General features: G+C 32.7%; 5 protein-coding genes across 5 annotated transcripts in view; 4 read left to right on the top strand and 1 right to left on the bottom strand.

Annotated features, from left to right (window-relative positions):
* Positions 1-431: 431 nt before the first annotated feature.
* HELRODRAFT_71432 (hypothetical protein) lies at positions 432-2,448 on the top strand (the record flags this gene model as incomplete). The annotated part of the gene is made up of 2 exons (XM_009011786.1): positions 432-515; positions 2,044-2,448. 2 exons carry the CDS (start codon positions 432-434, stop codon positions 2,446-2,448), a joined length of 489 nt encoding a protein of 162 aa, XP_009010034.1.
* A 599-nt stretch (positions 2,449-3,047) lies between these two features.
* HELRODRAFT_71572 (hypothetical protein) lies at positions 3,048-4,622 on the top strand (the record flags this gene model as incomplete). The annotated part of the gene is made up of 3 exons (XM_009011785.1): positions 3,048-3,548; positions 3,760-4,109; positions 4,346-4,622. The coding sequence occupies 3 exons, from the start codon at positions 3,048-3,050 to the stop codon at positions 4,620-4,622; spliced, it is 1,128 nt and encodes a 375-aa protein (XP_009010033.1).
* A 4,821-nt stretch (positions 4,623-9,443) lies between these two features.
* HELRODRAFT_166546 (hypothetical protein) lies at positions 9,444-11,553 on the top strand (the record flags this gene model as incomplete). The annotated part of the gene is made up of 4 exons (XM_009011784.1): positions 9,444-9,460; positions 10,009-10,186; positions 10,269-10,790; positions 10,876-11,553. 4 exons carry the CDS (start codon positions 9,444-9,446, stop codon positions 11,551-11,553), a joined length of 1,395 nt encoding a protein of 464 aa, XP_009010032.1.
* Positions 11,554-12,858: 1,305 nt separating this feature from the next.
* On the top strand, positions 12,859-14,556 carry HELRODRAFT_166545 (hypothetical protein; the record flags this gene model as incomplete). The annotated part of the gene is made up of 3 exons (XM_009011783.1): positions 12,859-13,092; positions 13,191-13,736; positions 13,867-14,556. The coding sequence occupies 3 exons, from the start codon at positions 12,859-12,861 to the stop codon at positions 14,554-14,556; spliced, it is 1,470 nt and encodes a 489-aa protein (XP_009010031.1).
* Positions 14,557-15,427: 871 nt separating this feature from the next.
* HELRODRAFT_71557 (hypothetical protein) overlaps positions 15,428-17,415 on the bottom strand; it is a gene marked incomplete at both ends in the record, with an annotated part of 5,528 nt that continues 3,540 nt past the window's right edge. The window contains 6 exons of the mRNA XM_009011782.1: positions 15,428-15,677; positions 15,810-15,915; positions 16,027-16,065; positions 16,256-16,313; positions 16,452-16,607; positions 16,924-17,036. Coding sequence (XP_009010030.1) covers positions 15,428-15,677; positions 15,810-15,915; positions 16,027-16,065; positions 16,256-16,313; positions 16,452-16,607; positions 16,924-17,036 — 722 coding nt within the window. The remainder of the gene's footprint in view (positions 15,678-15,809; positions 15,916-16,026; positions 16,066-16,255; positions 16,314-16,451; positions 16,608-16,923; positions 17,037-17,415) is intronic.

Genomic DNA, 17,415 nt, shown 5'->3' with positions numbered 1-17,415 from the left:
CCGCTTGTACTGCACTGTACTTCAGTGTACTACGTACTCACTAAGTGTACAAAGAAATTTTGTATTTCTGAATTTGTATGCACGGTATTGTTTGTGTGGGACTGTTTGTATCTGCATCTGCATTTTTTATACTTGAACGTATTTATGAATTATTGTATATGTGTATCCTTGTTTTTTTTGGAGGTTTGTATGTGCGTTTGTCTATATTTTTGTTTGCAAGCTCGAGTACCTTGTTAATTGTATGTATTGCTGGTTTTGTGTTTGTTGCATTAAATACAAAATTAATATATGTGAAAAAATATATTATTGTGTAGCAATTAGTATACATTGGTATAAAACAAAGTATTTATTGTATTTAAGTATTTGCATCGTTGTATATTTTTGAATCTTTGTATTTTTCTACATCTTAGTATATTTCTGTATCTTTGTATATGCGAGTGTATTTTTATATATTCGTGTGTGTGTGTGTGTGTGTGTGTGTGTGTGTGTGTGTGTGTGTGTGTGTGTGTGTGTGTGTGCATGGAGGAAGATTCAATATTTTCCCATAGACGATGTATTTTTTTGAGTGCAAGTTGTTGGATAGTATTGACATATCCATCATAAAACAAAACAACAACGCCAAACGAACAAGCATATGAATACAAATTCATTTTTACACTCAATACAAAAGCATTGTGTTGTATATATACAAAAATATACAATTGTATCAGGATTGTATGTCTACCTTTTGTATACACAAAATTGTTTTGTATATATATGCATGCACACATATATAAATACATATACATACATACACATATTGTATATACACACATACATATGTATCCTATACACATTTATAAACTTCGTTCAAGTAATATATACAAAACGATACAAAAAAATGTGTGTATGTATGTATGTATGTATGTATGTATGTATGTATGTATGTATGTATGTATGTATGTATGTATGTATGTATTATTATTATTATTGAAACATTTATGAAGCGCTAATTAAAGGAATCTCAAAAGCGCTATCTAACAAAAACTGAACTTAACAACATAATTGAAATAACAAACGAGAAATCATAATACATCGCAAAGAAATAAGATTAAAATTTGGTCATAAACAGAAAAGTAATCGATTCAATATAACGAAAATACGAAATAATACTTAGAACATGTCGACTAAACAGAAAGAATTGATCAATAATGCATTACAATGAAAATAAATGAGTTTGCAGTTCCTTCTTGAAATCACGCAGGTTTAGGTCCGGATTTCTGAGAGCAGCAGGCAGGTTATTCCAAACAGTTGGTCCAGAAACAGCAATGTTACGAGAGCCTATACGGAGACTCGTTGTTGGGATCAACAGCAGGTTTGAAACATCGGATCTCAAGTGTGTTCCAAATGCTTTTGAAGATCTCTTTTTGAACCTGTCAGACAAATAAGATGGAGCTAGACCGTTGATAGTTTTGTAGACAAGTGTTGAAATTTTGAACAACACTCTTTTGTCGACGGTTAGCCAATGAAGTTCCTTCAATATTGGAGACACATGATCGTATTTTAGAGCTCCAACAACAACTTTTGCGGCTCGATTCTGTATTGATTGAAGTACAGCCATAGATCGATCAGGTAAGTCATAAAACAAACTGTTGCAATAGTCGACGGGTGAGTGCACATATGCATGAACCAACGTCTGCAACGTGGATGTATCTAGGGATCGTCGAATTTGATTGATTTTCCTGATTTGAAACATGCATTCGGCTGAGAGCTTCTTAATGTGTTGTTTTATTGACAAACCTGAATCAATCGTGAAGCCTAGATTAGCTGCTGTCTGACAAAATACGATGACCTCATCATTAACAGTTATTGAATTTATATCTATTCTTGAAAGTTGCTGCCATGTTCCAATTGGTAAAAAAACAGTCTTGTTTTGGTTTAGTTTTAAACCATTGTTTTGCATCCACTTATTGACCCCAGACAAACATTTAACCAGTTTGTCCAATTCTGATTTAAAAGAATCTGGCCTGCTCTTAACAATAATTTGCAAGTCGTTCGCAAAAGCATGACCTGAAAAACCAAATGAACCAAATGTATGTATGTATGTATGTATGTATGTATGTATGTATGTATGTATGTATGTATGTATGTATGTATGTATGTATGCATGTATGTATGTATGTATGTATGTATGTATGTATGTATGTATGTATGTATGTATGTATGTATGTATGTATGTATGTATGTATGTATGTATGTATGTATGTATGTATGTATGTATGTATGTATGTATGTATGTATGTATGTATGTATGTATGTATGTATGTATATTTGTATGTTTATACTTGTATATATATATATATATACATGTATATATTAGTATACATAAAATGTGTTACAAACTCAGACGCTGACGCAAAATTAAATGTAGAGCTATTATATTCGTGTGGTTGCATTAGGAAATTGTAGATTATCTTTTGGATGATCATCATCTACCTATAAATTTTATATAGGATATTTTTTGGTAGTAGTGATTTTATTGAATATTTCGTAACAATTAGAGTTTTTATTATTAAAAAAAATTAATAATAATAGTAATAGCAATAATAATAATAATAATAATAATAATAATAATAATAATAATAATAATAATCCTCATTATCATCAGTTTTTATTGCTGGATTTTGTAGTGTGAGGGTTATCTCTTGTGGTTTGTCAATCCTTGGGTCTGGTGTTTTAATGGTAGCTTGACTTCTATACGTGAGTTATTTGTTTTTATTAACGATGAGATAGCGGTAATAGGACAGTTTCTATTTCAATTTAGTAAGGTTAACATCTCGAAAACTCGCCTCTTCTCGACAATACGACATTACAAAACTCTTCTTAAAAGAGCCGTTGATATGATACAAAAGTTTTCATACATATTTTTCCTCTGTTAATTTATAAACAGTTGTTAATTGACGTTCAATAATAGTTACTATAAAAAGAATTAATTTTGAAACAATCCTATAAAAATCTGCAAACTTACCCAAGCCCTCTGTTAAATGATGTTCCCACTGAGCGATCTAATGAACTGTGTAACTGAGGTTAACTCCATAATAGCAAGCCTAATAAAAGCAGCGTTCCTGTATTCAAACCCGCAAACTAAAATCCGAGGAATAAACCTGGACACCCAACTACCAAAAAATCTGCCATCAGTCATTGAGATCAAGCGAGTGATACCAAGCCACTGTTTTGTGCCGAGCACCTGCCGATCTCTTTTGTACGCCCTGAAGGATGTGGTGCAGATATTATTTGCCTGGGTGCTGTTGTGGTACCTCCTACCCCTGACCAATTGGATTGCGTTGAAGGTTTTGATGATTTTCGTCTACTGGGGTATTCAGGGGACTTTTTTCATGGGCCTGTTTGTGATGGGGCATGATTGCGGGCATGGGTCGTTCTCCAAGTATCGTCTGCTTAATGATGTCGTAGGGACCATCAGCCACGCTTTCCTGTTCGTCCCTTACTACCAGTGGAAGCTCACCCATCAGAACCACCACAAATTCACCGGGAATATGGACAAGGATGAGGTGAGTTTGCAGTGTTGCTGACACGATTGTTGTGAACAATTTCTTCATTTTTTTTTCTTGCGTTATTTGATGTGACGTAGTTGAAGATTGGTTTCATTAAAAAACATGACGCACAGGCGAAATAATATGTTTGAAGTATAAAAATGATTATTATAACCATTTATAATTGTTTATAATTATTATAAATATTATAATTATTGATAATTTCCAGGTCTTCTACCCAGCCCGAGCTTCGCAGAAGCCGAGCATCAACAGCGTCCTCCCTGGCTTTGGCTACGGAATCGGTTGGTTCACGTACCTCTTCATTGGCTACTTTCCACGAAGGGTCAGCCATTTCAATTTGTTTGACGAGATGTTCAGGGGCCACGAAGTTGCTTGCACCCTCTCGTTGCTCACTTACGGGATGAACGGGACTCTCTGCTACTGGTTTTATTTGAGTTACGGATTCAAGATTCTCTTCGTTTTCTACCTAGCACCGCTTTTCATTTATGGGAGTTATATGGTTATCGTTACCTTTTTGCACCACAGTGAAGTCAATATTCCTTGGTATGCTGATCAAAAGTTAGTCGCTCTCTTCAGTCATTCATTTCAATTTGTTCAAATTATTCACATTTTAAAAATTTTAAGAATTATTTAAAAAGCAATTTCAAAGAAAAAATTTTTTTACATTAAACAACAACTGAAACTTAAAATCAACTTCAACTACACATACTTACTCACTAAAAAAACACCACAAAACCGCCACGAAACCACCAAAAATCCACCCACCACAAAATTAAAAAAAAAATCTTGCCCAGCTGGAACTACGTAAAAGGTCAACTCTCAACCATTGACCGTAACTACGGGCTGGTCCACCACGCAATCCACTGCATAGGCACCCACCAAATGCACCACATGTTCACCAAAATACCCCACTACCACCTCGAGGAGGCCACCAGACATTTTAGGAGTGCTTTCCCGGAGTTAGTGAAATCCTGCGACGAGCCCATACTTTCGTCATTCGTACGCATGTTCAAGAAGTACAATCAGCAGCAGGTGGTCGCTGATAACGCGTTAGAGGTTTATTACAAATAAATAATAATAAATATTATTATTATATTATTTATTTATTACTATTATTATTATTATCGTTATTATTACTATTATTATTAATACTATCATTATTGTTATTATTATTATTATTTTAATAATTTTGGCTGCGGGCATTTACGATTACAGAAAGCTTTACATCTTCTTTTCAGACTTATTGTGATATATAAATGAAATTATTACTTCTATTACTACCATTATTATTACTATTATTATTACTATTATTATTATAATTATTATTACTATTATTTTTTTATTTACTATTATTTATTTACTATTATATTTACTATTATTACTATTATTATTACTGATTATATTTCTCGTTGTACGCATTTTATATCTATAATGGCGAGCAGCGTAAATTACTTTCTCATCTTTAATTCATTTATTTTATTTCATTTTACTTTATTTCATTGAATATTTATTTCGCCCTTATTTGGAAAAAAATAAAAGAGTTCCCATTATTATTATTATTATTATTACTGATACTAATACTACCGCAATGCACGTGTATCATACTGTGTGTTACTGATTTGCTAGTACTTTAGCATAATTTTTTTCCCCACTTAGAATATTTCCCGTGCCCGTGGTGTGATTATAGTAGCAGTAGTAGTATTAGTAGTAGTAGTATTAGTAGTAGTAGTAGTAGTAGTAGTAGCAGTAGTAGTAGTAGTAGTAGTAGTAGCAGGAATCATTTTACGATGAGGATGATGATGAGGAGGAAGAAGAGGAAGATGTTGACGATGACGATAACTGTGGTGATAATAGGAATTATGATTTTAAGGTTGCTAACGCAGCTGACGCAGCTAATGCTACTGCTGCTGCTGCTGCTGCTGATGATGATGGTGATGATGATTATGATAGTGACGACGACGATGGTGATAAAACTTTAATTTTTTTACTTATAATATTCATTACTCATCACTCTACTCTTAATTGAATTTTTTTTTTCAATTCTTAAATGTTTAGGAATGTAATTTAATTCAATCTTGTGCTCGTATATACAGCCAACCAAATCAATATCATACTACATCTTCCGTGTACATACACATGTGTGTGTGTGCGTGCGTGTGTGTGCGTGTGTGTGTACGTGTGTGTGTGTGTATACAAAACATTCACTTGCACGTTTGAAAATATTTTGATCGTTTAGACGCACTAGCGTTTGAAATTTTGCAGTCTTCACCTTTTTTGTTCATTCATTTACTTGCTCACTCATTTGATTTATTGTCTTTTTCTATTCGTTCATTCGTTTTTTCATTTATTTATTCATTTATTCATTCCATTATTCATTCATTCGTCTGTCCATCCGTCGTCTCATTTATTCGTTCGATCATTCATTCATTCCTTCGTTCGTACATCCATCCATTCATTCATTCATTCATTTATTCATTCATTCATTCATTCATTCACTCATTTTTTCATTCATTCATTCATTCATCCATTCATTCATTCATTCATTCATTCATCCATTCATTCGTTCATTCCTTTTTAGATAACATTATACCTTAGGAAAGTTTTGGCTTGACACTCCAGTCAATTTCATTAGCCACCTAGACTAATTTTTACTCATCATTATTCCGTTGTTGAATGTTTTTTGTTTTTTTTACACGTTTATCTACTTATTATGATTATTATTTATTATTATTATTGTTATTATTTATTATTATTATTATTGTTGTTGTTGTTGTTGTTGTTCGCGATTAGATGAATTTTGAAATCAAATTTTCTCTAAAGCTACCTTTACATTTTGTACAATGATTATTGAGATGATTCTGCAGTAATTAATAATAATAATTATAAAATTATAATTATAGAATTAATATTAATAATAATGATAATTTTGTGTCGGATTAATCATTTTTTTTAAATGTACTTTCTGTTGTTTATTTCAATTTCTCATGAGATTCAATTTTTCCCTCTCTAAACATTTCAAAAACATTTTTAATAGCAATAGTAGTCCATTATATAAACATGAACATACAAACTTGTTTATCACAATAAACACTGAAAATCATGTGTTTGTATGTAGTGCGTTTGTGTAGTGTGTTTAAGTACATGCAAACATACGTAGTAACCGTTTTTGTGTGTGTGTTGGTAGGCATTGATTGATGCAAATACGCGTGTATCAGGATACTAAATAGATACATATGTTTATACGTGTATCATTTTGTATTCAAACATTTGAATTGTTGTTGTGTATTATGTTTAAATGTTGTACTGTGAATAAGTGTGTGTATATGCGTATGTGTGTTTGTGTGTGGTGTGTTTGTTTGTGTGTGTGTGTGTGTGTGTGTGTGTGTGTGTGTGTGTGTGTGTGTGTGTGTGTGTGTGTGTGTGTGTGTGTGTGTGTGTGTGTGTGTAGTCAGTACACGTTTTATTTGTGTACGTTTCTCTGTGAGTGTACAGGCGGAAATGTATTGGAAACAAATGCGTCGAGCTTGTTTGAACCAGAAAGCTGAATGAGAATGAAAAATCAATTGTACGTTTTTGACGTCATTGTGAGGTTTTTTATTATTCTTATTTTCATATTTATTTATTGTGATTATTTTATTATACCGTTCTTTATACTTTAGTGATTTGTGTTTGAAATATGAAAACTACAAGTGGTCTCAACAATTTTGTCCTTTTTCTTTTGTTTGTTCTTGTCTGTGTGTCTGCCTCTTCGTTCGTTCGCTCGTTCGTTCGTTTGTTCGTTCGTTTGTCCGTTCGTTCGTTTGCTTGTTTCATTACTTAGAATAATCGTGCGGTTTCTCAAATCATTTTTAAACCTTCAAGTCAGTTGACATTTTACAAGTTTTTCGTGTTTTTTTTTATTCATATCACCTTCTCCCATATCTTAGCCCTTTATATATAAACAGCCCTAATATATATATATATATATATATATATATATATATATATATATCATATATATATATATATCATATATATATATATACATATGCTGATCATGTGTTATTTATAGAAAAACTTTACCTAACACTTATTAAATATATACGAATATATATATATATATATATATATATATATATATATATATATATGTAGATATATTTATTTATTTATTTATATACTCTTTGTATAGATAGAATTTACTAATTTAGAACATCTAATCTATGTTAAAAGTTCTAATAAAACACATTTATTTTAATTATATATTTGTGTGTGTAGAGAGAGAGAGACAGAGAGAAAGAGAGAGAGAGAAAGAGAAAGAAACAGAGAGAGAGAGATATATATAGAGAGAAAGAGAAAGAAAGAGGTTTGACCGTGGGTTTTATGTCGAAACATTCAATGGAATGACAACCTTTGTTATTTGGCCAAAATCGAATAAAATGAACTTTTCGAAAAAAGTATATATTTGTGTATGTGTGTGTATGTGGTGTGTGTGTGTGTGTGTGTGTGTGTGTGTGTGCGGTGCATGTATTTGTATGTGTACATTAAGCTATACAACACAGCATAATAATAAAATTAACAGAACTTATGGGTTTGTTTGTCTGTATCTATATGCTAGTTATAATGTGTGGCAACCTTGTACGTGTATTGAGATGTGTGTCTGTGTGCGTGTACGTCTGTGTGCGTATGTGTTGTGTGTGTGTGTCTGTAGTTTTTGTTTGCACAACAACAAACTATGTGGTCTGAAATGTGAAGGACGATGTGTTTGTTTTTTATCTAAACAATTTTTATCATTTTTCGTAGGTTTGTGGTGTTTAAACCTTTGTGTGGTTTTTTCAACATGTTTTCTTAACTTCATTGTATTCGGTTTATTTATAATTAGGATGATAACGACGATATTGCTGATTATGATGATGTTATTGATGATGACGATGATGACGACGATGATGTTGTTGATGATGATGATGATGGTTTTTCACTAATTTCATTGGCGCCATCGCTTAAGTTATTCCTTTTTTTTCAAATTCGATTTCAACAACTCAACAATCCTTCAAAACGAGCCAATCATTTTAATTTATTCAGATCAAAAAACAACATAATTTATTTTATTTTCGGAAGAAATTGAATTTTTAAATTTCAATTAATCCTGATTTTTATATTGAAAAAAAAAATCTTTTTTCATATTTCTAGATTTTAATAAATTTCATATTTCAATCTGATGTATCGGTCGGTTCAAATCTAGTTGATGCTTCAAGATGAAATGAAAAAAAATTCAATTTCAAAAAGACCTTAGGTTCATTTATTAATTTATGATCAATTTATGAATTCGTTGATCAATTCGTTCGTTTGTTCGTTCGTTTATTTAAATATTTGTATAATTGAAATTTTACTAAAAAAAAAATCAATAGAAATAAATTTTTATCTGCTAAATTAATTTAATTTCATCTAATTAACATAATTAACTAACTAATTAATTAATAGCATAATTAATTAATTATGATAATTATCATCTTGCACGATTTTCAAGTTTATAACATGACACAAGACAACATTCAAAGAACGGCATTGTAGTGGGGACGAATCGGGGAAATTACAATGATATACTATCACTATCCTCTTCGCCATCATCATCATCATCACAATCACCATTATCAGTACCACAATCATCATTATCATTGCCACAATCATCATCATCATTACATTTTAATCATCGTCGTCTTTAAGAGAACCAGGATCCATTAATAATTTTCTTTTCAGACATCAGCACACGCACTCATACACACACACAGGCTCAAACACACACACATGCGTACACTCACACACATAAACACACACGCACGCGCGCGCACACACATTCACAGTGTGAGCGTTTTTACGTTAAACGCAAGTAGATGTAAATTTTAATTGACTTCAATGGCTTCTTGTTTGAAGTACGTAATGAAAGATTACCATTGTGATTCTATCGCTTGAGTTCTCCTCAAGACGTTTTATCACACTACTGTTATTATTTTTATTATTTAATATATTATTATTACCACTGATAATTATTATTTATTATTATTATTGTTGTTATTGTTGTTGTTAGACCGCACTTTACTCAATTTATGAATGATTCTCTTATTTGGTTTCATCCATCCATTCATTCTTTCTTTTATTCTTTCTTTTTTACGTTCCTTTCTTTCTATCTCTCTCGTTTTTTTGCTAATATTTACAATTGGCCTAGTATCTCTTCAAAAGGAGATATATATATATATATCTACACATTATGAATATATCTACAGAAATATTTATACACTGAAACGCGCTTTTATATATATATATATATTTATATATATTTGTATTTATATATATATAACAAGAAAACAACCACTGGTTTAAATAAATTGAGAATTTAATTTGTTGAGTTAACGATAAAAATGTTTGCGCCAATACTTTTCTCAAGCTATCTACTACTAATTTTTCCGATTCTGCCATGCAGCTTATTGCCTCAGAAGCCAGGCCTGAAGGTGAGAGTGTCTCAAGAAGCTCTAAGTAGTCTCGTCGAATCGTTCGGAAAGAACGAGATTGTAGATCTGAATGGCATGAAGATCCCCGATAAGAGTGGCGTCATAGAAACGTTTTTTGGTGATATTTTGTACAATCTAACCGATTTTAAAGTGAGACAAAAACCGTTTCGTATATTTTGCAATTATATAATACTTGTAAAAATTTAAAACGCTATGTTTTCCATTATACCAGATCATTGAGACCTCCTTAACCTCATTGAAAGTAGCTCTGGTTGAATCCATCAATGGGCTGAATCTAACCCTCTCCAACGGATCAATCTCTCTTGGGACAAACTGGGCCTATGGAACGAAGAAGAAAGTATTTGCCGATGGTAATGTTAAGATCGAAGCCAAACAAATTAATTTGGAACTGCTGGTGAAAGTTGACTCTGCTGACGACCACAACATCAAAATATCTTCTCACAAATGTTTTACGAACATTAAAAACTTGGACATAAAATTTGAAGGACCGAACAGTGGATTTTATAACTTCCTGAAAGGCCTGTTTACAAAACGACTCGAGAAGCCTTGCAGCATGATAGAGAAAGCTTTGCAGAAGGTAAAAATACTTGTCAACCGCAGGACTGCACTTAACAGACATCTAGATGTAGATTTATCTTTCACTGATGTTCCAATCGTAAAAGAAAAATACGTTGAAATCAATTTAAAGGGAGAATTTTTCGGAAAAAATAACTTTGAAAAGTACTCTTACCAGGTTTTTAAATCATTAAATTGCTTATCTGTCAAGTATCAATGTAACATCACTGTATTTTTCTCATCTCCAAATCTGTATTTTGTAGGCAGCCAATATTATAACTGACAACGAGGAATCTCGCATGTTGAACGTCTGGCTCACAAGATACTCTGTAGAAACGGTGCTGAATGCCTTTTACAAGATGAACAAACTTCAGAGAAGAATATTAAAAGATGATTACCCAGTGAATTTTAACCAACATTTTGCTTCTTCCTGCTGGAGTTACACATGCATTGGCTTCTTCTTCCCTACCTTAAGATTTTTTTACCCAAAATCTTACATTGAAATTGAAGTGAAAGCTACTGAGACACCAAGCTTTCATGTGATGAATGAGAGTGTGAGAATTTATTTCAAGAACGCAACGACGGCATTTTACGTGAAGACAGCTGATAATGAAATACAGGAACTTTTTATATTTTCCTTAGACCTCCTAGTACATGCCAGCCTCAGTCTATCAGGCAATACTCTTCACTGGAAGATAACCAAACATTTTTTCAGCGTTAGCTTGATGAAGACCAACATCGGACCAATACCAGACATGCTGATAACAAATGCCGTTGAGTTTTTATTCAACAAAGCGGTGCTGCCAGAGTTGAATAAGGTCGGTAAGGATGGCAAAAAATTGAAACTGCCATCCATATTAAAACTTGAAAATGCAAGTTTGAAAACGAGTCATGGAAACATCCTTCTACAAACTGATTTAAAATTTTCCAACAAGTTGTAACAATTTTTGTTATTTATAAACCGTGCAGCAAAGCAGTCGTTTTTCCAAACAGTTTTTCTGTTATTACCTGCAGTTACTTGTGCTAAGTTATTTAATTGTTTGACTGTTATTTTTAATGGACCGTTTTCTAGATGATGAAATAACTAAACAATATGAAGCTTGTTAATTTATAAGCATACAATTGCAAAAAGCTGTATGTTCTTACAAAATATATTTATTTCTATCTAATGCTTTGCTGATAATTTCTACTGATTCGCCGTAACAATATTTCTTCGGGAGGTGATAACATTTGTACATATGAACAGGATTTAATCTATAATACATAATATTTTTACTAAAAGATAACATGACGGTTCCAGGAAAATTCCCCATATAGAAAGTTTGTTATATAGAATTTGTCTGGAAAAAAAAATTCTAGTTTGCTTACTAACAAATATTTTTTTTAAAATTGTCGATATTTTTTTCAACTTTTTTACATTTTGCTAATTATAGAAAAATTGTTTTCGTTCTCTAGAAACAGTAAATTTTCAAGAGACAGGAAAAAACTCGTTATATAGAAATTTTCGTTGTATGGAAGTTCGTTATAAGGAGGTCCGACTGTATATAATTAAAAAACAATCAACGGTTTAAATAAATTGTCTTAAAATGGACGTTGTCCAACTAGAAATACTGAAAATGTTTGAACCTCTGGCCAACAGCATATCTTCTAGACACATTGTCGAATATCTTGTACAAAGCAAACCAACTACCTCTTATACTAGTAGTAAAAGATTAACCAGTGAATTTCCACCAACACTTTGCTTTATCCTACTGGACTTGTACAATTGAAAATACAAGTTTAAGAATGAATTATGGATATAATCCTCTACAAACTGATTTCAAATTTTCCAACAAGTTGACAATTTTAGCTATTTATAAATCATGCAGCGAAAACGAAACTTTGTTTTTTCAAACAGTTTCGCCTGCAATTACTTGCACTAATTGATTTAATTGTTCGACTGTAATCTATTTGTGAAAACCCAAAACCTATATTAAATGTTTTGTAGATGGTGGAATAGTTAAACAATTGTGAAGCCTCTTATTCAATCAGCTTACCTATAGAGGCAGCAGTGTGCATACTGTTTGTGTTTGAATAATACCATTAATTCATTATTTTATTGAACCTTGTATTTATTTTATTTGTTAACGGCACTACAAGTTTTTTATTGGCAGTTTGCAATTTTTTAGAAAATTTTAAAAGTTTGTAACTATTAAAAAACGGTTAAAAACCACTAGTTAATTTATTTAATGAAAAAGTTTAACGAAATGCAATGTTTTATGTTGCAAATGGTGCTGTTGAAAATCGCTTTTTGCGTGGATGGTATGATTTCAGAAGACGCCGGATTAAAAATTAGTTTGTCAAGTGAGGGACTTTTCCATCTGGCCGATGCTGCCGTCAAGTTTGGAGCAAAGGAGTTGGTTAAGATCACGCTTCCAGAAATTTCCGGGTCGACGAAAGCAGCAGGTGGTACTGTCACTTACGATCTGACCAACATGCGGGTTTTTAAATTTCAATATATTTACTTTGAATTGATGCATGAAAATTACATAAAAACGTGCAAATTAATTAGAGTTGAGATCGTGTTCAACATTAACAGGTGGTTAATGAGATTCAACCGAGTTTCAACGTTCACCTGGTGCTTAAGGAAGGAGTAAAAATCCAAATCAGTGACATGTTGGTTCGCTTATCTGGCAACTGGAGATATCGTTACAAAATCGGATTCATCGACATAACGGACCACGGATCGTTCGACGCCAAACTCAGTGGTTTAGTTCTTTCCATTTATCTCAGTCCTGTGAAGACACAAGATGGCAAGTTGCAGATAAACACGATGAACTGTGCTGGAAAATTTAATGATGTCGACTTGGACATTCACAGCAAGGTCAGTTGGTTGTACGATCTCATTAAAGATAATATAGAAAAATCGGCCAACCAGCCATGTGCAATATTCGAGCAAATAAGAACGTCAGTTTTAAACAAATACTTGCTGAAACTTCCGATGCACTTCAGCGTCACCAGTTCTCTGACGTTCGATTATCAGCTTCACGATGCGCCAGCGATTAATGATGGTTCTGTAGATTTTTATTTGAATGGTCAGTTCAGCGCAGTCGAAACCAATAAGCTATTCAACAGGCTGCCCCAGGTACGGTTTCAATTTATAAATCTTAAACATTTTCATTCATTACTATGAAATGACCCCAAATTACATTGGAAATTTTTAAAAAGTAAATTGTGTGCCCAATGTATTTTATCTTGTTTCTGTGATATGCCAGATGGATCAGAAAAGAAGTGGTGGAGCGAGCGACAGAATGGCAGATGCAACCGTCAGTCAAAATCTCATCAATTCGTTAGTTTACTCCTTGAAGCAGTCCAGTTATTTGAGGAGGGTGGTCACAAAGAACGACCTGCCAAAATACATGGACGGATTCTTAAACACAACGTGCCTAACCTTCAAATGCTTTGCCTTCTTTATACCGCAACTTGGCAAACTTTACCCAAATTCATTCGTGGAAATTACCATCAACTCCGAGCAAATTCCTGATGGGAAAATTTTAAAAGATGGAATTTTAATATCCGTAAAAAACCTGACAATAGATTTCCAGGCAAGATTTCCGAACAATTCGTTAGTCGATCTATTCACGTTTGCAGTGAATACGTCTTTAGTCGTGAGTATAAACATCACAAAAGATGCATCAACAGTATTCTGGCACGTGGGCAACTTTACCTTCAACAGCCAGCTAGAAAGATCTTACATAAGCTGGATACCGAGCTACCTTATGTCCAAAATTTCCGGATTCGTTCTAAGGTTTGCGGTAATAACCGAAATCAATTTGCGCGGAAAAACAGGCCTGAAAATCAAATCGATACCGAATATAGAACTCTTGGACACAGAGGTCCATTTCAATGATGGTTTCGTTTCAGCTGGATGCAATTTTCGCTTAAAAACTAAATTCGACTGGTAAAACTTTAAAAAAAACTATTGATAAATTTATTTGACGTAAACAAACAAACGATGAATTAGTATCAAATTAGACTAAAAAGTTGTTTAGTCATCTCTTTGTTGTCAAAAACATTGGTGAAAATGTTAGATTGTTAATCAAAACAAAAAAATTGACAGAATCAATCATAGTTTCGGCAACTGTTTGTCATATAGCTACTTCAATTGTTCTCTCAGTTCATCATTTTATGTTGTTATTAAGACTACGCTCACAATAACGATTACATATAATCAACTGTGACAATAACATTATTTAAAACGATATAATAATAATAATATCATCATTATTATTATTATTAACAAATTACTACAACTAACCAAACAAGAGAAACAATGAAGAATGATTTATTCAACTACAAACATGAAACAATGGTCCGCATTATCATCATCATCATCTTAATCATTATCATCATCGCAATCATCTCAATCATCATCATCTAAACCATTATCATCATCACAACCATCTTAATCATCAACACAATCATTTTAATCACCTCAGTCAATCATCATGACATGATTAGCTTCTGAATTTTGATCATCGCCATCATCAATGACGTCACCATCAACGTCACCAATTATTTTTTTAAGTTTACTTTCGACTGATCTCATGTCTGAATTGCCATCTCCGCTGACGTCATCGCCGGTTCGTTTTCTCTTCCTTGCACTGGGGTCCAATGATTTAAGTTTACTTTTAATCGATTGGGAATTGACGTCTGTATCTTGGCCGTTATTTTTCTCACCATCATCCTCATCACAAACGACATCATTATCACTTCCTTCCTCCAGAATTTCGAGGTCGTCATCGTCTTCATCATCATTTTTGTCGGAAGCTTGTACTAAAATAAACGAACGAACGAACGAACGAATGAATGAACGAATGAATGAATGAATAAACTAAGTAACCAACTTATAGCTTCATGGCCATCTTTAGCAGTACTAACATCACCTCCATTCTCCATAGCATCACCATTTCCGGTTTGTTTAACTGCTGATGATGACGTAGACGATGACGCCGGTCTGAGATCTTTTTGTAGTTCACTGACATCCCCCACTAATTCAAATTCTACATTGTCTTTCAGCTCAGTGCTACGTTGATACCAATGTAGATCAATGCAACAATCAATAAATGAGTGAATGAATGAATGAACGAATGGATGAACGAATGAAAGAACGAAAGAATGAATAAATGAATGAAACATCATCATCACGAATACTCACCAATGCAAAATGTTAACAACGATATTGTACTCCTGATGGAAATCGTCACACTTCAATCTAACTCCAGTTTGAATGCCAAGGTCACACAAAAATTTGCCCCAATTATCTGCGATTTATATTATAACCATAATTAACAACAACAATAAAATAATATTAATAATCTCAATAATAATTAATAATAATAATAATATAATGATAATATTATAATGATGACAACCTTCTGTTTCACCTTCCTCGCTTGATATCATTATTGTACCTTAGAGAGAAAAAAAAATTAATGTTGATATTTGAACTTCATTCAGAAAACCATTCAAAGTTCATCCCTTTTAATGAGCAATTCAGAAAGTTGCTTGGAAGATCATTTAAAATCATTTGAAACGTCATTCCAAAAATCATTACAGATGTTATAAAGAATCAAAAACAGCTAAATTAGTTCAATATTCAACCTTTGCCATCATCAATTTCGACATCAGGAGCTACCATTCCAAGGGGACCTTTAAGAACCTACGGAGAATCAATAATTAAACATTTACTTAAACAATAAAAAATACCAATAAAACAGTATCAACAACACCAACAATATAATCAACACTAGCCCCAACAACATCAAACAAACAAACGAACAAACAACCGAACAACAACCTTCTCCTCCAGCATCTTAACAGTAAAGTTATCAACGTCGACTTTCAGCGTTACCTCTCTCTTATCAGAGCAGACGTAACACTTAGGATTGGGCTTCTCGAGGGAGCAAGGTACTAAAAGTTTCTTCTTCTGGTTTGGTATTTGATTGATGTATACCTGTTCAGGTGTGTATTGTCAGCTGTCTCGTAAAAACAATTACGAATAGCAACACATAGCTACTGCTGCTACTACTACAACCACTTTATCTAATACCACTTATCTACTACCAATACCACAACTAGTACAGGCATCTACTACTACTACTACAACAACTACTACTACAACTACTACAACTACTACTACTACTACTACTACTACTGCTATTGCTACTACTACTGCTACTACTACTACTACTACTACTACTACTACTACTACTACTACTACTACTACTACTACTACTACTACTACAGCCACTACTACAGCCTCTACTAACGTCTTTGCAAATCTCGAATTTTCCAGAAAGAACTTTGAAGGCCTGGAGCACTATGAGACCGGCCACTACTGCATTTGTCGTCGCTATAGCTGGGATGATGTTACCCGCCATTGCTTCGTTGTGTGTGTGTCAGTGAGTGAGTTAGAGTAGAATTTATAATTTCAATTCAAATTTTTTAAATACGCATGTCAAATAAATTTTTAGCTATTGATTATTTATATATATATATATATATATATATATATATATATATATATAAGAATTGATTACAATTACGAAAAGTTAAACGAATTCTAAATGTTTGTATGTCTGTTTAAGAGTACATTTATTTTTTGTTATAAATGTTGATAATAGACCATAATTTTTACAATATTCTATAAATTCTACCGAATGTTTGGCGTTAATATGTTTGTAGTTCGTTTTTTCGATTTTTCTCACTAAAGTTTTTTGGTAAACGTTTAGTATATACAGCAAGGAGCACTGATGATGATC

Source organism: Helobdella robusta, assembly GCF_000326865.2.
Source record: "Helobdella robusta unplaced genomic scaffold HELROscaffold_10, whole genome shotgun sequence".
Lineage (NCBI taxonomy): Eukaryota > Metazoa > Annelida > Clitellata > Rhynchobdellida > Glossiphoniidae > Helobdella > Helobdella robusta.
Note: the sequence above shows the minus strand (reverse complement) of the source record. Positions and strands in the feature narration are given on the sequence as shown.